We start from the raw sequence: 18024 nt of genomic DNA, 5'->3' as shown, positions 1-18024 counted from the left end.
CATCATCTTATTCTGGCCAAGAATTAAGGATTAAGATATGATAAGATATAAGTTTTGAATTTGCAGAAATTTGTGTCTTCATATAGCCTAGATTTATTTCCTTTTTGTAATGTAATGCATTGTCTTAATTCATCTAGCCTAGTATGTCTTTTAAGAAAATTATCTAAATAAAATGTATTTGGAGATCAGGAAAACAGTTTTAATATCAAAATTAAGTAAATTAAGTAAAAATATATATATATATTATTATTACCATTGGCAGTCCCAATATATGGCTATACTGAGTACACAAAACTGAAATCTATGCACATTCATAATGTGTAGGCCAATGATAAGATTAAGAAATATATTAAATATTGTTTTAAATGTTTCAAAATAAAACAATAGCCTGCTTGAAAATATTACATCACGCCAGGGTTACTTAATCTCTCCAAAACTCCACAAAACTGCACAGAACTACCGTAAGTCAAAGATAAGTTATGCGCTGTTCTTAAAGAGACAGTAACCATATTAGCAGTGTCTAACATTTATGCAGTTTTAAGAGACACTACTTACATAAAAAATTATACAGAATACAAAAAAAAAAAAAAAAAAATTAAATATATGCTATCTGGAGTCTTCTGTGTTTTTCAGTATTAACATTTAATAAAAAATTAATCTATTATTTAACTAAATAACATTCAAATATTAAAATTCCTGAAAATGTACATATCTAATTATTATTATTATTAATACAATTGTTAACAAAAACATTATTATTATTATCAGGGATGTTGAGTTACGCTTCATGCCAGTGATGCCACCTTTGAATGGATCTATGTCCCACAAGGGCCACCCCATTCAAAAAAGTCTGGACACGCCACTGTATCTGTGTAACGTTATATCCAAAATTACAACTTCGTTATCATGACAACAAAACCCTGTTATCCCGATATTAGAACTTTACACAGATATAGTAAGCAATTTTATCAAACTAAAATTATGTAAACATGTATAATGTTTACCTCTTGACGCTCTACTTTGGAACCTATGTGTATTTTAGCATTTACGGACAAGCTCCATTCACTTCCATTGCAAGTGCCTTACTGTAACTGCCGTTTTTTAATAAACAAGGGAAGAGTCAAACATTTTTTTTTGTTTTTTTTTTTTGGTAATCAACATTATGCCACAAAGGCTGTCGATTGAGCTTAACTTGTATTGAACCAAGAACATAAAAGCTGAAGTGTGTAACTTTTTCTAGTTTAAATACTTTCTCTTATCCTAGCTTAATATGCAGAGACAACTATAAGTAAGCCAATTGTAGGTTCATTTTCTCTAAACTACAAAAACTCTCTGTGGCACTATAAACACTCCTCTGTTTGTTTTAAGCGACTCTTCAGCCCGACACAACAACATTAGTTCAACCAATGGTGCGAGTTTGTGGCTGGACTATCTGTTTGTTTGACCGACAGCAGAAGTATTCGGAAGGCTGTTTGAAAACAATGCTTATTTTTTACAATTCCGTTCGGTGGCGCAGAAATTACATACTTCATCTTTATAGGTGCACTCAGTAATTTTTTCCTCATTAAAAAATGTAACTCCTAAAGACATGAATTGTAACTTTGCAATGTATATATATAAAATCATGAGCACTCACATGAGATGAAGACTCCAGTCATATCAGTAACCTTATAAAAGCTGTTTTATTCTACATGGAGAGGGTCCGCACATGGGGGCTGCCATGTTATGATCACATGACCAGCTGAATAATACTTTTATGCTGCGTTCCATTCAACTCGGAAAGTCAGATTTACAACATTCTACTTGGAAAAGTGCAATGGAACGGCACTTGAAGTCGGAATTCCAACTTGGAAGCTTGTGCGGAAATTTTCAACTCCGATTTCACCAAGATGCAAGTGCGTGACAACACAAACATTTCCTGGCACCCAGGGAAATATACAAAAAGATTGATAAACTTTTATTAAGTAATATCACTAAATGAGTTCAAGTTCCCACATTACATGATATTAAAGCTTGTTTAGCAAATGCCTGCATAAACAGGTGTATAAACATGGTAAATTATACTCTCTTTTGACAATCGAACACCTGTAGCACAAATGCTAGCACTGCAGCTTTGTTTATCAATTGGGTTGCTAGGAGATGACAGTCTAACCACTGCTAAGCTAATGGAAGCATTGCAGTTTTGTTTCCTTAAATATCATCTTCCAAATTTCGGCAATGGTATGCATTTATTGTCGGAGATCAGAGATATCAAGTAGAAATATCCCACATCTGACTTAAATGGAATGCAGCGTTAAACTCAGTAACTGCCTTGTTATTGGACTCTTTAACTCATTGCTTAAATGAATCATGGCATTGGTAACAGAAAACGATTGCACTTGAATTATGTTGCATCCATGTACCTAGGTGGATACAAGAAATATGATAATAAGAGCATTTTCCAATTCTTCTAGCATATATTTCGAAAGTAACATTGACAAGCCCATTCAGAAACATTTTAGATTTACTTTGTCAATTTTGGATTGCAAAGTGTCATTACTCTTCCAAATGTTACCAAAATATGCAGAATTATGACAAATGTATTTATGCATTTCATATCAAGTATTGAATCCTGTTGGTACCACAAGATAATGTGTTCTAAAAGACGAGAATTATGTTCAGCGAGAAGAAATTACATGATCCAGAATTAGGACTTAAGGAAACTTTGCACAGAACAAAATGGCAGCAATGAATAAATAGTGGATAAAGCCAGCCTGCTATTTCAGAGCCACTCTTATAAGTTAAATTATTGAGATGCCCTAAGAATGTCTGGAGTCAATTGATCATGTGCATTTGAATGCTTTTCATATGAGTGGCAATATTGTGGGTGGGCAGGATAAAAAAAAATTCAAGCCCAACAGTGTGTGTGCATGTGTTTTCCTGCACATGTGTATGAGCCAAATGATTATTTGCTCTCTTGGGTCAATGTATCAGAGACCAAAAACAAAAGCCACTATTTGTCATCATTAACTTGTAAGCTGTGAATGTAGAAACTTCACTTCCATGTCTAATTGTATGTTAAGCATTTTGGAATAAAGGACATTGGGCTCATAAAATATTCAGTCTCCACAAATGATATTGAGTGCAAAACGTCATTCTTTGGGATACAGAGCTTACTAGCCAGTGGATAGAGAGTATATAAGAGGGGCTAGTTAAATGACGTGAGGATAAAGTAAGACTGTTAAAGAGCGGAGGAGACAGGTTTAGTCATAAATTAAAACAGGATGGCCTGAGTGCCCTCTTAAAGTCTTGATTGCCTTGTCAGCATACATATCATTTTCTATCTGACCAAGAGAGCTTCTCAAAGTGATGTGTCTGCCCACCCACAAAACAACATAAAATAAAGAATCCAGACTCATGTGCGAACACATCAAGCATACCAACACAAACTGTAAAGTGAGAGTTGTCACTAAATAGTGGCAGTTAAAATTATCGATACGTCTGTAAGTGACAATGTAACGAAAACATTATGAAATCTCAATAACATTTACAAAAATGTCCCATCCCCCACTCTGTCTCTTATTCCATTGATCGGTCTGTAACACAATATGGGGGTAAACTCAGCAACTGTGGGTGTGAGTGAGAGAAAGAGTGAGAGGCTCATATTTGTACATAGAATATAGAGAAATAATGCAATGAAAACCAGAGTCTGCCTGAAGAGTAGGCCTATGTGTTAATTGTGTTTTTAATGAACTACACTGTGGATTAACTTCAAGTGCCCAGAAAATAATGAATGCCCCACTGAAACCTGACCTCCTGTTATCTTGGATAAATATTGTGAGCCAAGTGGGAAAAGTCAAATTGAGAAAGCAGACTGAGCCAGAATGTGTGAGAAAATTAGCGAGTGAAAAATGCATGCCATTACAAATTAATTATTTGTCTGTTATGCAAATCTTTAAGGCAACTGAACTAACTTTTACTGGCAACTGATTAGGGGTGTCCCGATACCATTTTTTGACAACGAGTACCAATACTTCATTTTTGGTGCTCGCCGATACAGTCCGATATAGGTTTTATTGGTTTATTTTTTTCTGAAATCGATATCAAGAATTTATTTAAATTGTATCATCAAAATGGTGTTTAAATAAATGAATTAATTAAAACTTTAATCAAATAAAAATATAACAATACATTTTTGAACTAATATTGTATTATTTTTATCAAATGAAGAGCTTTTATACAAAACCTCACAGCACAATCCTAAATACAACATTGGAATTATTTTTGTCAAATAAAATGCTGCATAACAGAGCATCACAGATGTGAGATATTGCTTAAATATAACACAGTAACTATTGATTTATTATTAGTAGTAGTAGTATAACAGTGAATATTACATAACTATACAGTAGTGATCTATTTCTGACATACTTTTTCAATTAAATTGAGCTTTTATTTTGACTGAGCTTTTATTTTGAACTGTTTCTGTGTTATGACGGCAGCTTTTCAGTCCGGAAAAAACAGTCACTACGTGACCGCAAAGGCTGCTATTTAATTAAATAAGTATGTACTCTGTTTTTGCCTTGAATTTGCGCTCTGTTCACTGTCATCTGCTAAAAATGGAGTGTGTGATGCTCATGACGTGTTTTCCGTGCATGAGACGAGGAGGAGCTTTAAAAGGTACATGTGGTGCAGCCGGCGTCGGCACCACACTGTCTCCACACATTCACAAGTGCTCACATTTGAAGCGCGCCAAACATGCAAATTATATATTTATCTCATTAAATCAAAAATTTTGCAGTTAAATAATCTCAATAGGACATAATGTGAGGGAAGTGATACCCTCTTTTGGAGTTGGCACAACCCCCTTTTGGAGTAACCCCGCCCTCTTTTGGAGATTCCGCCCCTATTTGGAGATCTACGGCCTGCAGTTATACCTACTTTATCGGACCTAGGGTGGCAAGGGGGTGTCCTAAGTTTCTGAGGGGAGTGGGGGGGGCAATGCTCTCACCTGCTTAACTGACCCTTTGCTAAGCTCCGCCCCTCTTGGTTACAGTCGCTCGCTCTGACAAGCTCTGCAGAACTCCCCATAAGAATGAATGGGAGATTGCTATGAATGGCGCAGTTTTTTGCTAAATATTTTGGATAATGGATAATATTTTTACGTAGGCTGGAATGAAAAGTGACATTGTAATACATATTTATCTGGCATTTTTTGTAACAGAAATCATTAAATTACACAGTAATTTGATTGAAAACGGTGGAGACTGTGAATCAGAATAAAGAAAAACAATTATCACAGAAAAGCGTCATTTGATAGCGATTACACACCAGATAACATTAATATAAGTGAACAGAACTGCTTATAACATCTCACAATGCTCATTTTGATGCTGTGAACTGTTTTGCCTTTACTAATACCTGAAACAATACATAAATTAACGTTCAGTTATTAGCTTCAATTTACCTTGGCGGAAATGTAGGTGTCCTCGCTAATGTTATTCATGCTCATTTGGGAATGAGGGATGACACAGTTTAATCAATAGTATGCTCTTCTTGACATTTATTTAAAGGTTGGTTTTTTAGGGGTTTTTTTTAAAGAAAGAAAAACACTGCATGTATCCTCTCTGGGTACCTCCAGTCACTATTACAAGTGACCCGACAACATCGTATTTTATATTTTTTGGATCATTTTAATAAAATCCAGCTTAAAACTACTCAAACACACATTACTCCCATAGGCTCTCATTGGAAAATAGCAAACATGTCAGAGTAATGGTGGCCAGGCAACCGTTGCTAAGACATGATTGGTCAGAAACGCTTTTAAGGTGAAGGGTCAATTAAACTGCCATACAGTTTTTCCAACAGGCCTACTTTGATGTGTTGAAAAGCTCCTAGTTAAAATGAGCAAGGTCAGGTCAGGGTAATTATTCTTAGCAGAAAATGTAATTAATAACATATCTATGGTCAGTCTGGGGACAAAGGACCATGTTCTATCAGTATAAGGACTTCAGCTCACACTTCTGAAAGGTGACAAAGAGAATTAACCTCTTGAGCCAATACTTCCTATAACAGATCTATGATCTCATTCTGTGAGGGGTCATACAGATGTGGCAAAATGCAGAGACATGGTTATGGGGGTGCATCCTTTTTCAATAGCTCTCATTTATTCATGGTTCCCATGACGACACAGCATATGGCCATGTCACAGGGCCCCTTCCCTTCGTAGAATGGCTATTCCCATCTATAACGAAATGAACGAAAGTGAACACTAATGTATAAGTCCATGTTTTATCAAACTTAAAGGGATAGTTCACCCAAAAATGACAATTCTTTCATCATTTACTCACCCTCATGCCATCCCAGATGTGTATCACTTTCTTTCTTCTGCTGAGCACAAACGAAGCTCAAAAAAGCACATAAAAGCAGCATAAAAGTAATCCATAAGACTCCAGAGGTTAAATCTATGTCTTCAGAAGTTATATAAGTGTGGATAAGAAACAGATTAATATTTAAGTGCTTTACTATTAATTCTCCACCCTGCCCAGTAGGTGGCGATCTGCACAATGAATGCAAATCTCCAAAAACAAAAGAAGAATGTGGACTTAAATACTGATCTGTTTCTTACCCACACCTATCACATCATTTCAGAAGACATGGATTTAACCACAGGAGTTTTATAGATTACTTTTATGCTGCTTAAAAGGTCTGGCCACCATTCACTTGCATTGTATGGACCTACAGAGCTATTCTTCTAAAAATCGTAGTTTGTGTTCTGCAGAAGGAATAAAGTCATACACATCTGTGATGGCATGAGGGTGAGTAAATGATGAGAGAATTTGCATTTTTGGTTGAACTGTACCTTTAAGTTAAACAAGGTGGCATCTTCAAATAAACAAATATAAATAACACCTACTGTAGTGTTCAGTGTACCATTTCACACACCTGTGCTTGAATTGGCTGACATATCTCATAATATTAATTGTTAATGTGACTTGTCTCCTTGCAAACCACTATCTTTTACACATTCACAAGACAAATGTAATGCAAACAAAGGGGGGAAACTCGATTTTAGACTATTTACCAACATTTTTACGACTTACCTCCTCCCTTCCAGCCCCATTCAATGTGGGTGCTTCTCCTGTCACCGTCACCCCTTGCATTTTTTACTAACATGTATGTCCAGTACGAAAAATAGCGCTGGGGTCCACCGTCAGGACCTCTCCGTAACCTACTTCACCCCATCAGCTGCGAGTGCAACGACGTTTCTACGGTGGCCAAATTCACGGTACACAAGCATCCCCCCAGATATGTCCTTTACTTTTCGTGTCTTACAGATGTTATCACATCACCTAATCCGAATTTGCGATGTTTTTGGATTCTAGTCCAGCCCAGGACCAAGAATACCGGGTAACTGTTGCGCTTGATTTCCCTTCAGCTTGTTGTTTGTCAAACCCACCGCGAGCTTGAGACAGAGCAATGGCTGTATAAGCGCGCGTGCATCGCTCTGACCAGCCGTCTTGCTCGAAGACTGGCGTTCCCCCTGTGTCGTAATCAGCGGCGCTGAGATTAATCTCCTTTTACCAGTATTCTCATTTTAATTATGAACAATTCGAGGTGTGGAAATGGCCGAATCCTCGGTCTCTCCTTCCCGAGCATCTAGTATTTTCCACTTCAACCTCTTTTCACCTGAACGGTTTCCTTGCGGACTTCACTCTGACGTCATCCTTAAACGCGCCTGCTAATACTAATAATTGGGCAGTTCATACCCGCTGGCAGAGAGAATACACATGGCAAAGGCGTTTTTCAATTCAGTTCTGGACTTTCTTGGTCAGCAGTGAAGTACAGTTTCTATGTAGGATTTAATGGTCAAAAATTGTTTTCTACACGTTTGAAACTGCATATAAATAGGCCAACCACGATTTCCAGTGAGCAAAGAGAACACAGGAGTCATCTTATTGAACCACACAAACAATATTTTGACAAATTTTCTATTTAATGTACAGTATACAATCATAGTATCAAAAATACCAAAGAACAGCTTGGAACTTTAGAAATAGGCTATTTATTATTTAATCGAGTATGCGAGTGTGTTCCTCATATAAAATCAAGCAATGATCTGTAAACGGATAAATCTGTAAAAACATACACATTTATTTGTTAGGGTAAAATGGGCCTAAAGGCCCCCCAGGGGAAAAGGCACATTTTATTTTCTCCCAAAAAAACAAACACTAAATAGCAATAAAAGCTACCACAGTACTTTCCTAAACATCTGTTTGTCACCATACAGAACACTACAAAATTAAGATCATTACATGTTATGTCTAAAGATTGATTTTGAGGTAATTTTATCTCATATTTAATCATTTTTAAAATGTTGCACATTTACGTAGCTAATGAGAATACCTGAAATTATCACATTTATTTTAAGACAATACTTATTTGTCATTTTCAGTTTGTTTAAGGTGATTCAATTAAAAGTTTTTAAATAACTGTCCAATAAGTGAAAGGATAGCATTTGGGGTAAAAAGTCACCCTGCTGCAGGGGCTAAATGCCCCTATACAACATATAGTTTTTCTTATGTGGGGCGAATAGGTTTGTTATTAAAAATAATGTTCAGTGAGCTCACATTGACTGATCCAATCACAGTGGTGATTCATTTGTTTATAGAATACTTGAGATGTTATGTAATGACAAATGTGATTGAAATGAACAAGAAATGCAGCCTTTTCTGAAGTAGTTATTTTGAATAAGTATTATCTTAATATGTTACTCAAAAAAATCATCTTCCTGTCTCAAAATTATTTGCATTAGTTGATAAATTTTGCACTACAACTATTGCCCCTATATCTACACATATCATATATTTTTTTAATTGAATTTTAATCAAAACAACCTTCTATTATTATTTCTTTTCACACAAATTATGTTGCTCCATCAATATTCAATAAAAAGAAATACATTTTTTAGATCTTTATACCTTTTGTGACCAGAAAAAAAGCTAATTTTCCTTAAAGGGATAGTTCACCCAAAAATGAAAATTCTCAAATAATTTACGCACCCTCATGCCTTCTGCAATGTGTATGAATTTCTTTCTTCTGCAAAACACTTTTGAAGATTTGTAGAAAAAGATCCATGCTCAGCAGGTCCTTAGAATGGGAGACAATGGTGATTAGATATTTGTAGGTCCAAAAAGCACAGATAGTCAGCATAAATGAAATCCATCCTTTCTCCAGCGGTGACATAAATGTCTTCTAAAGCGAAACGATCACTTTGTGTGCGAAAAAGAACGATATTTAAGCTCTTTTTAACAATAATTTAGCAATCTTTTATTGTTAAAAAGGGCTTAAATATCGTTCTTTTTCGCACACAAAGTGATCGTTTCGCTTTAGAAGACATTTATGTCACCGCTGGAGAAAGGATGGATTTCATTTATGCTGACCATCTTGCTTTTTGGACCTACAAATATCTAATCACCATCGTCTCCCATTCTAAGGACCTGCTGAGCATGGATCTTTTTCTACAAATCTTCAAAAGTGTTTTGCAGAAGAAAGTAAGTCATGCACATCTCAGATGGCACGAGGGTGAGTAAATTATCTGAGAATGTTCATTTTTGTGTGAACTATCCCTTTAAGGTTTGCCTTTAGCCCTGTTGTACCCTTCTGATATTTTTCTGTGTAGTCAATGAATACAATACATCAAACTCATTGTCTTCATTCTGGCATTTGCATTTATCTTCCCAGAATTCCTATGTACAAAAGTGCATGTAAAATCGAACAAAATTATTCATTATCGTTAATCAAAAACTTAGATACCAGTCTCTCTAACTTTTCAATTCTCAGCACTATCATTCATATTTTTGGAGGGTGGTGATGTGTTGCCCTCCTTGCTATATGGCAGTTCATGGTTGCTCCTGGTCATTATTAATATGCTCTGTGGATGTTCAGTTTGAAGATGATTACGCAGACTGTCCTGTGTCTGTGCTGTAAAGCCACACTCCTCACACACATACATTTTGTCTCTACGCTCTTTGTAGGCATACTGTTGAGTAACATCATGGATCTTTTTTAAGTGAGATTCTAAAGAGCAGCGCTGGCTGAAGGCCTTAGCACACATAGTGCATTTATAGGGTCTCACACCTGTATTGGAAGGTAAAATTAAAGTGAGAGAGGACAATATATAAACTTGGACTAAACATACTATGTGTAGTAATATTTTTAACATACCAGTATGAGTACGCACATGCCTCTTCAAGTCAAAAGTATCATTAAATCCTTTTCCACAGTGATCACAAGAGTATCTCTTTGTTTCACTGTGGCACTTCATATGGCGTTTCAGCATACGTGCTGTACTTAAGGTCTTCTGGCATACTGGGCAGGAGAATACTGATGCAGAAGTTGGAACATCAGCTAATTTGCCTGAATTTTCTGAGACATCTGGTAGAAGAGATGGCATACTTCCTGTAGTTATCTGAAAATGGGAGAATAATGAGAAGAGATGTTAAGTGGAAAACAAAAAAATATTTTACACCAAAATAAAATAGCGGTTTTCAAACTTTTTTAAACCAAGGACCCCAAAATATGATCCTTTTCAATTCAATTTAAATTAATTATATAGTGCTTTTCAAAATAAATATTGTTCCAAAGAAGTTTTAGATGAGAAACTCACTTGAAAGATACAACACAAGTACAAACTACTCTTAAAAGTTTAAATGTCGCAGGAAGGAGAGATCAACTGTACAAAATTATGGCTATCAATAGAATAAAATGACCAAATAATTGCAATTAATCTCATTATTTTTCTTTAGAAAGCAGAATGTAACAAATACTATACACGCTCAGAAAAAAGGTACTATTTAAGGTCTAAGGGCCGTACCAGTGTGGTACCCTCATGGGCACTTCTTCTATACCTTTAGTTAAAATGTATAACTTGTTTTTGGGTACATAACTGTATGCTAAGGAACAATTGTTTACCTTTAAGGGTACAATTATATGTTATATTCCTCTGGAAAAAAAAAAAAAAAAAAAGACTTTTTGGTTTTGGGTACAAATGTGTACCCAAAACAAGGGTACCACCCCACTGACAGCCTTGTACCTTAAACAGTACCTTTTTTCACTGAAAGTGTAATATCCAATTCTGTGAACTTTTTTTACATTTTAATTTTTTTGCACTTTTTTGCACTTTTTACTATTGCGTTCGGATCATTTTTGACCTGGGAGAGGTATATAATAATTTTTATATACCACATTGTTTTTAATACGGGAACCAAACTTTGTCAAGACTATCAAAATACACAATTTTTTCCAGATTTTTTGCTTCAAAAGGATTTGAAAGAGGAAAATGTCCACATTTCACTCTGCAGCCATCTGATGTCGAACCAGCTTGCAGTACACTCACTCATTAACATTTGGCAGTTCATGCAAGTAAAAATAATAGATTTTGCTCAAAAACATAGTAAAGAAGTATTAATGTTGTATACTTTAGTTGTACAGTTGTTTTGATGATGTCTAGTTGTAAAAGAATATGTTGGTTTCATAACTTTTGACCACAAAGTTGTATTGAGCAGTTATGAGTAATAGGAAATACATTCAAATTAACTCTCACATTAGATGTTAATATAAATTGTATATTATGTTATATTTAGACAAACTTTCACAGAAATGTTGATAAAAATATGTCTTCACATGTATCACACTGGTTTTGCTGTAATTAATGTATATATTGAAATGTCAAAGAATTTCTACATTTTATTATTTCTATAAAAAAAAGCATATTAATTAATCACTTTTATATTTGTCAGTTAACATGCCAAAATATTAATCTTTTTACATGTATGAACAGTTAATTAATGCTTACAATATAGTTTAAGATGAAAACTATCGGGTTATGAAAAATATATAAGCAAATGCAAAAGGTAAATGCAGATTCTGAACGCAATAGGAGGGTTACAAATTCTAAGGACCCTCTAGCTGTCTAGCACACCCTTTCGGACCCCACTTTGTAAACCCCTTGTTTAAAACACTCCATGTTCCAAAGCAGCTGCCAGCTCACCTTTATCTTTGAGCGAATGTAAGGCACTCTCTGAGTCCTTATGTGGCACTCTGAACTTTGATCGTGTTGACCTTGTGCAGTAGAGGATGGCAGCTGCGCAGACAAGATGTGTGACTGAACATCTATACATTTGTTGTTTTTTTGTGGAGTTGTGAAGCAGGAGTACTCTGCAAGGCTGCCCTCAGACACCTCATACACATATGGTGGAAAAGGGGACACTAGGGAACAACAATAAGGGCGAGTTAGGCGTTTTTCTAATTTTTCAAAACAAACAAACAAACAAACAAACAAACAGATAATATGAATTGCCAGTAACTTAAGTCAGAACTCTTACTCTTTTTTTTTTTTTTTTTTTACTTAATGTTACCTTTTATACATCAAGTATTAATTTCAAAGTGCAATCCCCAGTGACGCAAGTCACGCAACATGAATGTCACTCACCAGGTATGTCGATGTCCCCACGCGCGGAATCCGGGAACTGACTCCAGTTTCTTTTTCCGTTCGCGGTGCTCATCTTTTTTACCAGGAAAGCTCGAGGCATTTTCGAAAAATCTAGACAATGGTTTCCTAGGGAATCTGTTTTAAATATGTCTTTCGATACTAACAAACTAGAGACTATTATGCTACATTTATTTACGTTTATCCGCCATTTACCCGTCTCCTTTTTCAGGTTCCCGAATCCAGTTGTCGATTCCACTATTAACACAGCTCATTGATTGTAAAAATCAGCCAGCGTATTTATCCTGCTGTGTGAGAGATCGGCTTGCTACAGTCATGAAAAAGTTTAAATTCAAACTGTGTACCTGTAGGCTGCTCACGAATAACAAGGAAACCGCCAGGTGAGTTGACGCATGCGCAGTAACATGACGGTGCAAGGCAGGTACCAGTAAAAATCGATCTCTAACGTTAATGTAAAATTTTTAATGAGAAGGTGATCGTGTTACTTATGTTTAAATATGTATGTGTTATTTTGCCTGTATTTGTACACTATGTCATTAGTTCAATTAATAACCTAAGTCAAATTAAAGCATGATCTTAAATATCTATAAAGTCAGGGTGTGTCTGTTGCTTTGTGTTTACTGTAGGTGTGTCGTCTGTTGAATGTGGGTGTGTTTGTTAGGGGTGACAGTAGGCTATCAGCAGGGGGGCAGGCGTGTCCCGTAGCATAATTACCCCAGACACAGTATAGTCCTAGAGTTTTCATATTAACAAGTCGATTAAGTTACAGACTTTTCCGGTTTGCTGTATAATTAGGCTATACTTTTTTTTTTACCTTGTACCCAGCGTAGGTTATCAAACCTTTCTATGCAAATAGGCTAAGTTTGGAGCATGTCATTGTCTCAAAAAGCAGATAAGAACCGTGACAAAGAGATCTCCTCCCCTCCCCACGCACACACAATTAAAACACACACACTTGTTATCTCCCACATCTATTTCAAAATAGGCCTACTTGCAAAAAAGAATAGGCTACCATTACTTACTGTGTGTTTTATACACAGAATGTGTTGATGCACTTTCGTGATGCTACATCAGTTGTTGCATGAATCACAATTGAAAAAAATAAGTTTTTTTTACTTCTAAACAAGTAGGCTATTTTTTTTTTTTTTTTTTTATTATAATTTTTTTTCCCCCCAAAATTATGTCATTTAAGAGAGTTACACATCTGTCCACTTTAATAGAAGACAGAAGTAAATATTCCATCTGTACTTATAGCTACTTTCATTAGGCTAGCCATCTTGATTGTAAGTTGTCATAAATAAAAAATAAAAAAAAAACACACACACACAGACACACACAATGACATATAAACATGGCAGTAATTTAGAACTATGAGTAAAGTGTAACAGTTTGAATGTAACTTCTCACCTTGAATGGATCATAGGACCACAAATTAGAAATATGTAGCTTTTACCATATTTCTTAGTTTTTGATACTGTATGGAGCGCTAAACATTTTAGTATGTAAGACAAGGAGGCTGGACATAATACTGTACCAGTAACCCTGTATTGTATGCATTATGTTCTAACCATGGAATATTTTTCCCCATTTGATTTTCTGAAATAAAATAGCTCTAAATAAATAAATAAATTGTTACTACTCTCCCCAAGTGTTGCTGTAATAGTGTAATGTTTAAAGACATTTATTTTATCAAACGGACATCCCGGGTTCGAGTCCCACCTTGTCCCACTTTTTCCCATCCTGTCCCTACTCTCAATATTTCCTTTAATACTACTTAAAATAATACATTAAAATGAATATAAAAGTTGATTATTATTTTAATGAAAAAACATTGTTTTTTTGTTTTGTTTTGTTTTTTTGGACATACTGGGGAGTTGAGAGAATGGTTTGATGCGGGTAAAATTAACCATGTTTTTACTGTAGTAATATTTTAATGCAATTAGCCATGGTGTCACTACAGTTATATATAGTAACCATGTTTAATTTTGTGGTTTACTTGGTTTGTCTTGGAGACAAAATCGAACAAGTATACCTGGATGTCATGTGGCTTAAAAGCAGCATATTATTGGTTACTTTGCCCTTACTACTGCCCTTTTATTTACAACAATCCATTATGTTCCAACTTTTTCCAGGTTTTTATAATCTCTTTCTCATTGCACAGCTAAACTTAACAATAAATGAAAGAATAAACAATGTAATTTCATTATTATGAAACAAATGGCATAATGAACCAAAAGAAAGTAAAAGGAAACAATAGTTTTGTTTGTAAAATAGGCCCATTCCATATTGTTTTATATAAAAGATATTACTTTCTAAAACTTTAATTTTTCATTATTTATCTACCTTAACATTCATTGTTTAACTACATAAACAGCATTCAAGAACGAAAAGGATACAACCGCAAAAAGTCAACCTTTTTGGTCCAGTGACGCACCCGTAGTATTTAGAACAAGCATGGCGTCGCCCTGTCGCTGTTCGAATCTTTTAGTAGGCTATGTTCAATAATATCGTACTTCTTTGCAATTTCATGGGCAACACTTTTACCGAATAAATTGATAAGTAGACGAATTGGCGGTTATTAAATCATGGGGGTTCAGTGCTTGTTATTCGGTGCGAAGTCCTGTCGAAGCTTTATTTCAGCTTATCCGATGACAGGTATTCATTCTTCGAGAACTTTCATATCTACACCGACGCAGTTCGTTAAAGTAAAAGAAATCGCAACCATCTTGAGTCCATTACGTTGCCATTTGCTCGGCAATCCAAAAATCGACACTCCAGCCCGAAATGCAAACACCTTCACCTCTACTGCTGTTGCTAAGGACGTGGTACTCTTCGAGCACGACCGGACCCGCTTCTTCAGACTCTTGGCCATATTTTGTGGCGGTCAATTTCTGTTCTGGGCATACTTGGCCCACTTTGCTTTCTCAAGTCTTCGAGACACAAGAAAAAATAGTGGCGAGCCTCAAAAAGTCAGGACTGAGTTAGGGGGACTCTTCAGTTTTGATATGAACCTTGGATCTAATGCCTGGAGGTATGGATTCACTCTTGGGTGCCTAATTATTGGTAAGCCTCAACACTGTATTCTGACAGTATTGCATGTTTCAGGTTTCACTCTTGCCAGCTCTCTAAAATCGTTATTTTTCTGTTGTCACAGGTGGTGGAATTGTTGGCGTGGCAACATTGTTCAGCCGTCGTTCAGTCAGTCGTGTAATTCTGCATAAGGGAGGTGGAAAGGTCACGGTGTCCACTCAGTCACCTCTGGGACCTCTCAGAGCTCACCATCTAACAGTGCCATTGACTCAAGTGGCCTGTCATGCACATAGACAGGAATCGCCTTCCTTCATCCCTCTGAAAGTCAAAGGTTACAAGTTCTACTTTCTTTTGGACAAAGAAGGGACACTGAACAATCCTAAACTATTTGACATTACTGTTGGGGCCTACAGACCCCTATAATATGTTCTTTACCTCCATGTGTGACTGCAGTCAACTATGGATGTGTCAAACCTTTGCTATTAATTTTGTTTAATTTTGTCTATGGAAGAAAACAAATACAATGATAGAAAATTGAATAAATTGTATAACTGAACTCATTGTAACATTTTTATCTGGACACCTTAAAGAAATAGTTCACCCATAATGAAAATTATGTCATGACTTTGTATTTTTTATTAACCACATAACTGAAGTGAATGGTGACTTCATGCTGACACATCTCATAAAGCAGGTTTTTTTTTAAAGTGTAGTCTGTGGACCCCCAGGGGGCCAAAATAGGGTGCTAGGGATCTGTGAAAATTTTCAGAGAAACAAAGGGTAGAAAATAAAAAGTTTACCAAAATTTGACATTATTAAATGAAACAATTCCTTTTCTTTTTTTTTTTACTACAAATATCCACTTTCAAACAGCCATCTTAAGTTCTCTTCCCTCTTAAGAGTTATTTTGTTTTTGCGGATTCACATTCTTTTGTTCATATCGCCACCTGTTGGGCAGGGAGAAGAAATTATAGTAAAAAAGGATATTTGACCCAAAAATGAAAATTCTCTGATCATTTACTCACCCTCATGCCATCCCATATCAAATCAAATCACTTTTATTGTCACCCAAACATATTCACAAGTGCAATAGTGTGTGAAATTCTTGGGTGCAGTTCCGAGCAACATAGCAGTCATGACAGTGATGAGACATATACCAATCTACAATAAACATAAAATTTACACAACACAGTTTAAAATCTAATATACACATAATTACACACAACACAATATACAAATAATAACATACAATGTACATTATACAATACACACAATATAGAATACACATTATATAATAAAATATGTACATTTTTGTATGTCTTTGTCTTCTACTGAACACAAACAAAGATTTTTAGAAGAATAGGCCTATCTCAGCTCTGTAGGTCCATACAATGAAAGTGAATGGTGACCAGAACTTTGAAGGTCCAAAAAGCACATAAAGGCAGCATAAAAGTAATCCATGAGATTCTATTAGTTAAATCTGTATTTTCTGAAGTGATATAAGAAGTGTGGGTGAGAAACAGATCAATATTTATGTCTCCACTTTCACTTTCGTAGTTTTTGGTGATTCACATTCTTCGTGCATATCGCCACCTACTGGGCAGGGAGGAGAATTTATAGTAAAAAAGGACTTTTATCTGTTTCTCACCCACACCTATCATAATGTTTCTGAAGATATAGATTTAACCACTGGAGTCATCTGCATTACTTTTATGCTGCCTTTGTGTGGCTCAGACCCCCTCAGTATGGGGGTCAGACCCTCCCCGTAATTCGTGCTCTGATATACCTGCGTTTATGTTTGTATTTCCCTCATCAGGCAATGATCATACTTAGGGGTCCTTGGCATCAAAAAGTTTGAAAACCCCTACCATAAAGGACAAGAAATGCCAAGAAACCACAGTAAAAGTAGTCAATATGAATTGTGCACTATTTTCCATGTCTTCAGAAGCCATAAAATAGATCACTTTTTGTGCTGAACAGACTGAAATTTAACTCGTCATTCACTCTCAAACCAAAACATCGATCAACTTCTGTATACAGCGCTCAACTCAAATATGACGAATACAGAGGAAAGTCATTCAGGGTTTGGAATGACGTGAGGGTGAGTAAACTGGGTAAACTATTCCTATAAGCATGACATGGTTGATTAAATATATGCCATTTGTGCTGACATTGATTAAAAACAAGCTCATTTTATACTTATATCTTATTTTGATCTGAATTATGACACATAGTCCTGGTCATACCTCCTGTTACAGCTCATCTCGATCTGACTCAAACTGTTCAAATGATGCTGAGTCACATCAATGCTTTTGTCAATTCCACCTTTAAATATTTGTTCAATATCAGTCTCAATTTATCATTAGTATTGTTATCACAGTAGGCTTATACCTCCGCAGGCAGAAAATGAGACAAATAATGTGTTATTGATAGTTTCTTGACTGCCAATATTGCAGTGCAGCCAGTTCGACTAGGCGCTGCCTCGTGATTCACGCTCATCCAAC

General features: G+C 35.7%; 2 protein-coding genes and 1 pseudogene across 2 annotated transcripts; 1 reads left to right on the top strand and 2 right to left on the bottom strand.

Annotated features, from left to right (window-relative positions):
* LOC127428848 (inactive C-alpha-formylglycine-generating enzyme 2-like) overlaps positions 1 to 7167 on the bottom strand; it is a 28739-nt pseudogene extending 21572 nt beyond the window's left edge.
* Positions 7168 to 9550: 2383 nt separating this feature from the next.
* On the bottom strand, positions 9551 to 13103 carry ovol1b (ovo-like zinc finger 1b). The gene is made up of 4 exons (XM_051677583.1): positions 12473 to 13103; positions 12032 to 12249; positions 10207 to 10450; positions 9551 to 10119 (listed from the first exon to the last, which is right to left on the bottom strand). The coding sequence occupies exons 1-4, from the start codon at positions 12570 to 12572 to the stop codon at positions 9812 to 9814; spliced, it is 870 nt and encodes a 289-aa protein (XP_051533543.1). The 5' UTR covers positions 12573 to 13103; the 3' UTR covers positions 9551 to 9811.
* Positions 13104 to 14928: 1825 nt separating this feature from the next.
* tmem223 (transmembrane protein 223) lies at positions 14929 to 16533 on the top strand. Its single transcript, XM_051677366.1, has 2 exons — positions 14929 to 15553; positions 15645 to 16533. Exons 1-2 carry the CDS (start codon positions 15076 to 15078, stop codon positions 15941 to 15943), a joined length of 777 nt encoding a protein of 258 aa, XP_051533326.1. The 5' UTR covers positions 14929 to 15075; the 3' UTR covers positions 15944 to 16533.
* The last annotated feature ends 1491 nt before the right edge of the window (positions 16534 to 18024 follow it).

This window comes from Myxocyprinus asiaticus, chromosome 38, assembly GCF_019703515.2.
Source record: "Myxocyprinus asiaticus isolate MX2 ecotype Aquarium Trade chromosome 38, UBuf_Myxa_2, whole genome shotgun sequence".
Classification (NCBI taxonomy): domain Eukaryota; kingdom Metazoa; phylum Chordata; class Actinopteri; order Cypriniformes; family Catostomidae; genus Myxocyprinus; species Myxocyprinus asiaticus.
This window is presented reverse-complemented; position numbering and strand designations above follow the sequence as displayed.

Coding starts and splice junctions, on each gene's coding strand:
- ovol1b (XM_051677583.1), bottom strand. CDS start 12,572: ATGCCTCGAGCTTTCCTGGTAAAAAAGATGAGCACCGCGAACGGAAAA. Junction 10,451..12,031: donor ACATTCGCTCAAAGATAAAG/GTGAGCTGGCAG, acceptor TCCCATTTTCAG/ATAACTACAGGAAGTATGCC. Junction 10,120..10,206: donor GCATGTGCGTACTCATACTG/GTATGTTAAAAA, acceptor CTTCCAATACAG/GTGTGAGACCCTATAAATGC.
- tmem223 (XM_051677366.1), top strand. CDS start 15,076: ATGGGGGTTCAGTGCTTGTTATTCGGTGCGAAGTCCTGTCGAAGCTTT. Junction 15,554..15,644: donor TCTTGGGTGCCTAATTATTG/GTAAGCCTCAAC, acceptor CTGTTGTCACAG/GTGGTGGAATTGTTGGCGTG.